The following is a 9,455-nucleotide window of genomic DNA, read 5'->3' as shown; positions in this document are numbered from 1 at the left end:
GTCTGTCTGTCTGTCTGTCTGTCTGTCTGTCTGTCTGTCTGTCTGTCTGTCTGTCTGTCTGTCTGTCTGTCTGTCTGTCTGTCTGTCTGTCTTGTCTTGTCTTGTCTTGTCTTGTCTTGTCTGTCTCTCCTACAGAGACAAACAAAACCAGTTTTGTCTTTCAAATTACAGTCTGCCTGGGATCATCATACGGATACAAATATATATTTGAACGTTGAAATCTTCTGTTCCACTAGAATATTGTTGTACAGAAGTAGATAGTGCAGTTAATGAAACATTTATGGTAGAATGATAGCATTGTATATACAGTACATGCCGCATGTATTGTAGATGACCATATTACACATATCACATGCGATTTGACAGGCATCATATGACAATAATAAATGAAGAGACTACTACTTTTCTTCATTGAAAAGACAGGAAAACATGGCAAGAGTCAAGACAGAGCTTAGATTTATTCAATTCGTGACACCATTGGAGGAAAATCAAACGGAACAAATGGTTGGAATGGAAAAGGAAGACGAGCTGAAAGAAAGAAACAATTCCCCACGAATAGTCATGGTGGAAATGAAATATAATGCTAATTAACTTCATTTAAAAGTGTTGCTTTACAATACCACTGTTTGTGAAGACGTTTAGATACATTTTTAATTACCTTTACCAAAATTGTGTAGCCAAGATATTTTCTAATCAAATGAAATGCGTTGGAAACAGCAGAGATGGACAGGCAGACAAAAGGATCAATGTTTGATATTACTGAAAAATAAATAAATGCTTGTACTTGTAGGCTTAAATATAATAGACCTTTAATATGCCTCTTTTTTTTAATGTAGCCTATATTGATACGAGGAGACAAAAATAACAAACTTTTTTCCATACTTTTTAAAGAAAGTTCCACGGAATGAGGACTCCATGATCATAATGTGATTTTCAAGAATGCAAATTAAAGTGTTCTTGGATAATTAGGCTTCAGCCTTCTCAGTGCTTCACCAATAGAGGGTTAATTAGGCTTCAGCCTTCTCAGTGCTTCACCAATAGAGGGTTAATTAGGCTTCAGCCTTCTCAGTGCTTCACCAATAGAGGGTTAATTAGGCTTCAGCCTTCTCAGTGCTTCACCAATAGAGGGTTAATTAGGCTTCAGCCTTCTCAGTGCTTCACCAATAGAGGGTTAATTAGGCTTCAGCCTTCTCAGTGCTTCACCAATAGAGGGTTAATTAGGCTTCAGCCTTCTCAGTGCTTCACCAATAGAGAGTTTGCCATGCATACATTGAATGGCAAAGTGAGTGGTAAAGTGAGTTTAACTTTATTCAGTCATATCAGATCGGACATTTCTGGTACAGGATGTACAGTATGGGCTGTCAAGGGCAGAAAGTAGTTTTTTGCCACTCAGTAGGTGTTCCCGCGCATACCTTTGGGGTATGATGATGATGATGTCACGCGCGTACCCTCTATAAACACGTACGTATAGCTATATTGACAAAGTTGGGGTGATTTTGTCAGCCAAGGTCGCGGTCATGTGAAACATGGATGGATTCATAAAACATCGATAGCTCCACTTTAGTCGGTAACACGGAAAGCAATTTTTTTTTAGTAATGAGTTATATTATTACTTACTTAGTGCTAAAATGTATACATTACACTACAGTAACCCCCCCCCACCCCTCCCCAACATTGCTCATCATGAATATACTTCTAAAGCTGTAACAGTGTTTCCGAGTGGGTTCCACCGAGCTCTAGAGATAATTCAGCTTTTATTGTTATTATGCCTAATACTGTGCAGCACTTTGGTCAACTCTGTTGTTTTATAATGTGCTCTATAAATGAAGTTGGATTGGATTGCATCAGCATGTTGAACTAGGAACCAGCTCTAGATCATTACGTCACATCGGCGCTGGGAAAAGTACTCAGTTGTTGTACTTAAGTAAAAGTACCAATACTGCAATTTAGAACTACTTCGTTACTTTAAGTAAAAGTACGGAATTGAAAATGTACTTTAGTTCAAAATGTGTACAAAATCTATTGAATCTACAATGATCTACAATGCGTTGCGTTGCGAGTTTTAATCAAAATTAAAACTAGTAACTAAAGTTTTCAAATAATTGTAGTGGAGTAAAAGTAAAGAAATTCGGCTCTGAAATGTAGTGGAGTATAAGTAAAAGTATTGCAAATTGGAAATACTCAAGTAAAGTACAAAAAGCTCAAAATTGTACTTAAGTAAAAGTACTTAGTTACTTTCCACTACTGCATCACATTGTGATATAATGCTATCAGCTCTAATTCATTACATCACACTGTGATACGGTGCTGCCAGCTCTAGCTAAATATTATTGTGATATGATATCTGTGACTGTATTATTGTGATATGATATCTGTGACTGTATTATTGTGATATGGATATCTGTGACTGTATTATTGTGATATGGATATCTGTGACTGTGTGTCTGCATTGTTGACCTGATAACTTTGTCATTGTGGATGTGTGGAATGGAATACAGCGATGATTTGCAAACTCTGCTACACGTTGTTCTAAACCTCTGTTTGGTTCACTATTTGTAATGACATACATCATTCTGCTTATACCATGGCTATTTAATAGACATTAAAAATTAATAAATGTTTTATATCGCCAGCAAATAGGACATTTCTAGTCCTATACCTTTGTAGACGTTGTCAGATGTGCCAAACTAAATTAGCAAACACTGGAACTGTTTCTAGCTCTACTGTGTTGGGACCAAGATATCCATTTGTTTGTATGTTGACAGTGCTTACATGTTTAATAAGAAATACACGTAGAATAATTATAGAAGAAGCTAAAGATATCAAAGCAGATTTTATTTGGTTTCTGTCTAAAGAAACTAAACCATATTTAATTGTATTATTTTTCTTTTTTTTACATAATACACCTCAAATCAAGCTTATTATAACTCACATAGCTAACCATTTCCAAGTATGAGTTTCAACCAAGTCACAGAAAGACATTAAACCATTAGCACGGAACTACTGATGCACAATATCCATTCAGACAGTAGAATATACATTAGACACACCATATACAGCAGATTATATATTTAGACATAACTTCCGACTATATATACACAAGAACATTTCAAACAGTAGAACGACATTAGACACATCATCCATTCTGACAGTAGACTATATACATGCTCTGTTTTATTTTGAACTGTTTGTTTATTCTCTAAAAATATGTCATATCTTCTACTTGTAAACTTGTCTTTAACTTTATACTAACGTGTTTAGTCTACTATACTGATACTGCTGTAGACTCTAATAGTGACTTGTTTTTTTATTGACTTTCTACTACTTTTTATCTGAGCTTATTTCTATAAGTGTTATGTAAATACGTTTTCACTGTTGTACGACATGATTTGCTTCATATTTGTACTGTAAATGTCAGAAGCAGAGTATTTATTTAGCTAGGTGTTATTGTGGTGCTATGATTCTTTTTTTATTTTCATTTCATGGGAAATGGTGAATGCTTGAACCCCACTCCCAAACATCCCATTGTAAACATCAGTAACCCATGGCGACCATGGTCAAACTCAACTTGAATTGTATTTTAGTTGTCACTAACAACAGCATCATACTGGACTGAACATTAAAATAAAAATGGAAATAACTCTTCCTCATTGCACACACGCACACACACACACGCACACACACACACACACACACACACACACACACACACACACACACACACACACATGCAACCAAGTGTTAAATGACTTACACTGGATCTCTTGCCCTTTCCTAACATTTTAGTCTACTTTTTATTTTTGTTGATGAAATTGTCAGTATATTTCACCTTAGTTTTAGTCATCATAGCTTAGTTTTCATTTAGTTTTCGTCAGTGAAATAAGATAGTCGACAAACATTTTTCGTCTTAGTTTTAGTCGACGAAGACAAGAAAGTGGCCCCACACACTGATACCCAAGACAGACAGACAGACCTTAAATTGGAGGTATGAAGCAGTACAAAATTAGTAAAAAGTATGTGTCTACACAGTGAAAGTAGCAATTTCAATTTCATTGTCTACAATGAAATTGAAATTGCGGAAATACAAGTGAGAACCCACTATGTAGAGACTGTAGTCTACATAGTGGGTTCTCACTTCCTCTATTCAACCCTGTTTGCGTTGTTGTGCTGTGCTGTTCTGCATAGTGGCATTTCCACGCCAGCGCTACCGCTGCGACCTCTAGCGGTGATAACAAGGGAATGCTGATGTAGGATATGATGGCGGAGTTCCGGCCCGGCGGTGAGCATATTACTCGAGTCATTACTCATATCCCAAAAGTGTGTTGCAACCTTAGAGTGTTGCAACCTGCATGAGTCAGTCGACGATCACGCTTGCAAGATCCGTTAGTTTAGTAGTCACGAATTCAGTTATTTGTGACCGTCGGGGCAGCAGCTGCAAAGACAATATCATTTAAACGTCATAGTCATAGACAGACAGTGGCTGTCGGACTCAGTCGGAGACTCGGAGGTAAGAATACCTGTATTTTATTTAATCTAGTTTTAGCACGCATACAGTGTAGGACTATAGTAGCCTAATGTAACGCACTAACGTAGGACGGTCCTTGCACGTCTACGAATAGTAGTATTACTATTTAATTCAGTACAAAATGCAAGTTAAATTAATCAGGGTAGACGACACGGAACTTTGCTGCCTCTGCCTCTCCCTCAAAAAAGAACGCCTAGTGTACACATTGTAGTGTGATGTGATGCGCCATACACACACACGCACGCGCGCGCGCGCACACACACACACACACACACACACACACACACACACACACTACAATGTCCATGTGCAGGGACACATCTTTAATATGTCAGCTGAGTGCTGACATGAATGGCAGTGAGTTGATCCATACATACATAGCATGTATATATATTTACATAGTATTTAGTATGTTTATAATACTAAAATCAGAGAACAACACACAAATAGAAGCCAAAGAAAAGAAAACAAAGACATACAGTAGCCGCTGCCTACTGGTTATTATAAAAACCTAGCCAGAAAAAAAACTACCCAGCATCACCACATGGCAAACTTGTTTTAAAAGTCAGGGATGTGTCTAAATAAAAACAGGTTCCACACTGAACACCACTGGACAACCAATATCTCTATATTTGAAGCTATGATTTCCTGCTTTCATATGACATGAAGAAATGAAAATAACAGCGAGAAGTATAGTAGTAGTAATGCAGTAGTAATTTATGGCATATCGTATACACACCACTGTGCAAAACCTGTTCCGGTTACAGGAGGAAACCACAAATATATACCTGTAAGCTGTGCATACTGCTATTTCTTGCAAACACAAACAATAGGTTACGTTATAAAATGTGAAATATGGTAGTTGATCTTTAAATATTATTATTTTCAGTAAAAATGTAAATCTTTCCCTTTTTAATCTGTTCATAATAAAAGATAAATACAGTCACGAGAGAGCTGGTGCATCTCAGCGAGGTCAAAGTGGACCTACAGCAGCGATGGCATGTTGTGACAGTGCCTCCGATGTGAGATATGAGGATACACATGGAGACATTTTATATTTTCAAGGTAATGTTGTCTGATTACCACTTTGACAGAATCATCATTCAATATTTTACCCAATTAAGGCAAATTATGCTTCCTGGGGAAACTAATGACATTCATTTGCTTTGCAACTCCACTGCATCGTCCCGTGAACAGTGGTCGACGATGATGGTAATTATATTTTTCATTATGTGATTCACTGATTTATATACAGTAGTAGATGCTCTACCTCAGTCATAACAGCATAGTATTTGTGGCCGTGTGATGTTGCAGTACTGTATGATTTATAATTGTCTGTATCTGCAGGGATAACATGTGACAAGTATACACTGTCACCTAAAAAGGATTCACTAAAGGAAAGATATATCAAGAACAAGAACAGCTACTTTCTGCTTGTTAAGCATGGAGAGTTATGCTTCAAACCGATAGAAAAACAGGAGCTGCCTTCATCTGGTAAGATTCCAGCTCCCGGACAGTGCTACAGTCATACTCATGCTGCTGTGGGCTGATATTGACCACACAGTTGCCTGTCAATCTCATTTATACATTGAACACACGCTCACACACTTGTGGGTTTTGAGCAGGTGCACAAAGACCACAGCACACGTTTACTACCAAAGAGTATATACACAGAATACATAAACGTAATCGTAAGATACACCATATATCGAAATTATAGCTAGCAAAGTGGTAACAGAATAATGCAAATACAGACCAGTATAACCAAACAAACATGCTGCGTAGATATGTCCAATACATGCAGACTATACATATTGTTACTGTTTGCTTTAAAAATAAAAATAAACACTCAAAAATGTGGAGGAGAGGATTATTAAAGTTAAAACCAATTTTATTCTATAAAAATGCCAACATGTAACACCGGTTATATACATATTGTTTTCTTCATGAGATGGTTTGGCACTAGGATACAATAATATGTTTAATAATACGAATTAATAGATTGATGATGTTTTCTACACAGAAATAAAATGGCAGACGAGCAACATTGTCTTTAATTACTTCTCAAGTGCTCAAAAAAATTATTTATTTTCTTATGGGTTGTTTGCAATACTGTAAATTGCTGAGATACAAATCTATGGTGTCACAGAAATAGTTTGTTCTTTGTTCCCCTTTCATTTATTATTTAGACTGCAAATTCAAAATCCAGACCTTCAGAAGACCTTGTGACAGTAATCCTACAGTAATCCTATATGTCGTCAAAAATGGCAAATACAAACTTGTGTGCTGCGATAAAAACGGGAAAGTTCACGTGGACACCAAGGTGAGTGTTCATGGCCACATGCAGCACTGACTGCACACAGTAGGCTGAAAGACTGATGAACACTGGGGGATTGGGGGGGATTGGGAGGAAAAAGAACAATGAATACATTTGTATTTATAAAGCAGTGGTTCTCAAAGTGGGGACCCCCGGGGGACTTTGAGGGTGTTCCAGGGGGTCCCCAGCTAAAATACAGTTTTTACCACTGTAAACCTGTTTTGGTTATTCTGAAAATCTGTAGTAACCTACTGTACATGAAATGACATCCTCACATTTATCATCTATATTCTTCCTCCTTTTCATTTGATTCTGTATAGGACAGTCTTCCGCGCTCGTTTGAGGACAATGGAGACAAGGCTTTGTTCTTCTTGAAGACATGTGGATCCACTGACACCTTCAAGTTTGTGCCATCTCTCTGTAAAAAACACTCGCTGGGATTTGAACCTGATCCTAATGACCGTTCTCTGCTCAAACTGGCTGCACTGATGAACGATGAAGTAGATGACTGTTCCGACTTAACAACAAGTAAATGCATCTAACGCATTAACCAAACGGCAGCGACTCATCCATGTCCGTACTATCCAGCCCACCCCAATTAACCCATTTTGGGCGGGAACCCCTTTTGGTGTTTTAAAACATTATGTTATAATTTAACTATTGAAAAATAGCAGACCTACAAGCTCGTAGCGTGCCACTCGTGGCGTACTATGAGCTTGTAGGTCTGCTATTTTTGAAAAATATTATTTCAGAAAACTGGAGATTTATTTTTTATTTTGAGGTCAGGCCTAAATTGAAGGACTCCTCCCGCTTTCCCGATAAGCTCCTCGTGGCGGAGCACGGCGTCGTTCCAGGGAATGTCGAGGAAGTTCAGCAGCGTCCTTCAGGTCAGGCCTTTTTTTTTTAATAGCCAAAATATAGGATTTTATTTTTTATTTTTCATTAGCACTGGATGAGAGCACTTCACATTATCACATTTACCTTCAAAGTTGAAGCCAGTAATCCTGGATAGTGGATATGTTTATCCATGACTCCCATAGTTAGTAGTTACCATAGAGATTTATTCTGTGAATAAAGAATATTAAAAGAAACAGTGTGTTCAATAATAAGTGTATGCTACTTGCAAGTGAAATATCTTGTAACGTGAACTTAACTTGAAATGTGAGCAGTGGAGCAAAATTGGGATTTTGAAAGTTTGTTTGCACTTTGCAAAGCTGAATTGACAAACTACTATACCTAGCATAGGAGGTATAGGTATTGAAATTCACTTTATTGTAATTTGCAACAAGATATATTTTTTAAACCTTTTTAATAGAATTCCACATGTATGTGCTAACCCACAAAAACTAAATCTTCAGTTATTGTTACTTTTGGAGAGAAGAAATGTATTTTTTTAAATGAAGAAATGTAGTCCATTACCTGAGTAGAAACGATTAATAGACAGGATACCGTTGATATGGTTGACTGTACGCCATTTTCTTTTCAGATGTTTTCCATGAGCTTTCTATCATCTTATTATATAGTATGCAGTGTCACTGAGCAGTATGGGTGGGAGGGTTAAGGGATTTCTTTATCTTTTTTGTCTTTATTTTTTCTTTCATTTTGTGTTATAAAAAAAGTATTTAATATCATAATGTTTGTAATAATTTATCTGTTCAATAAAAACATATTTGACAAAAAAATAAATGAAGAAATGTATGTATGAAGTTAAATGTGACTGCCAGGTTGCCACCAGAGGGCAGTGGTGCTTGGCTGAAATTGGGTTTTTATCCAAAAAGAACATGCCAATCTGCCATGGCTACTTATGATAACACTGTCTCATCAAGTCATCATGTAATGACAGGTAATGCGTATTGCTGATCTAGAGTAGTATTTGACTTCAGAGTTTCAAATGATTTCCTCCCTCTTTTGGCTCCTAGTCGTTCACTCACTATGCCAAATTGGCAACCTGAATTCCCCACACATTTGTGTAGTCTTGCCACTGTTGACTTTTACTTTTTATTGACTTTTATTGGGAGAACGTGTATCAAGAAACCCTCTACACCTCACCCTTCGTCCTTCGACACCCCAAACTAGCTGTAAAAAATAATATATGTTTTAGAATATTTAAATATATTTTTTTTTGCACAGAATGTGTCTAAAAATCTGGTTTCGAGCCTCTCCACTCCAAAACTGTATCTGGTATTTTCCATTCACATACGGCATGCACACACGCCACTGTCGACACACAGACTTTTCTTTAAAGACGTTTCTTTATCTGCTGATTCTCTAGCCCAGATAATAAACAGACAAATTAGGACAGGTAGGGTAAGTGATATATTTTGGTTTATACAAAACGTTTTTTGGTAAAAGGTTTAAATCACTATAGCCTATTATTCTATAATAGTAGTAATACTTTGTATAACAGGAGTGTAATAATTAATAATACATTTTCAGGTAGGTGACGAAATGTCAGCTAATCAGGAGAAAGCCTGCATTTATCAGCTTAACTTTTATAGTGTTCCAGTTCCAATTTTGTCTCCTCATTTATTTGTGTCAAAGTTTACAACTAGACCTGTATGTAGTACGTGCCCGTCGCAGTCGGCCACCGGTTGTCATAGCACCCGTTTTAAC

General features: G+C 37.0%; 2 protein-coding genes across 3 annotated transcripts in view; both read left to right on the top strand.

Annotated features, from left to right (window-relative positions):
- The window catches only part of col4a4 (collagen, type IV, alpha 4), a 79,789-nt gene extending 79,092 nt beyond the window's left edge, over positions 1-697 (top strand). For both annotated transcript variants that reach the window (XM_080772416.1, XM_080772415.1), the window contains one exon: positions 1-697. This exon is cut by the window's left edge and continues 581 nt beyond it. The gene's annotated coding sequence lies outside the window, so the exon portion shown is untranslated.
- Positions 698-4,299: 3,602 nt separating this feature from the next.
- LOC308321113 (uncharacterized protein) lies at positions 4,300-7,493 on the top strand. Its single transcript, XM_080771911.1, has 6 exons — positions 4,300-4,507; positions 5,459-5,590; positions 5,723-5,737; positions 5,873-6,019; positions 6,715-6,848; positions 7,163-7,493. Exons 2-6 carry the CDS (start codon positions 5,521-5,523, stop codon positions 7,382-7,384), a joined length of 588 nt encoding a protein of 195 aa, XP_080628037.1. The 5' UTR covers positions 4,300-4,507; positions 5,459-5,520; the 3' UTR covers positions 7,385-7,493.
- The last annotated feature ends 1,962 nt before the right edge of the window (positions 7,494-9,455 follow it).

This window comes from Protomyctophum bolini, assembly GCF_963924005.1.
Source record: "Protomyctophum bolini genome assembly, chromosome: 9".
Lineage (NCBI taxonomy): Eukaryota > Metazoa > Chordata > Actinopteri > Myctophiformes > Myctophidae > Protomyctophum > Protomyctophum bolini.
The sequence above is the reverse complement of the archived record's forward strand: the minus strand, read 5'-3'. Positions and strand labels throughout refer to the sequence as shown.

Coding starts and splice junctions, on each gene's coding strand:
- LOC308321113 (XM_080771911.1), top strand. CDS start 5,521: ATGGCATGTTGTGACAGTGCCTCCGATGTGAGATATGAGGATACACAT. Junction 6,020..6,714: donor ACAGGAGCTGCCTTCATCTG/GTAAGATTCCAG, acceptor TTTATTATTTAG/ACTGCAAATTCAAAATCCAG. Junction 6,849..7,162: donor AAGTTCACGTGGACACCAAG/GTGAGTGTTCAT, acceptor GATTCTGTATAG/GACAGTCTTCCGCGCTCGTT.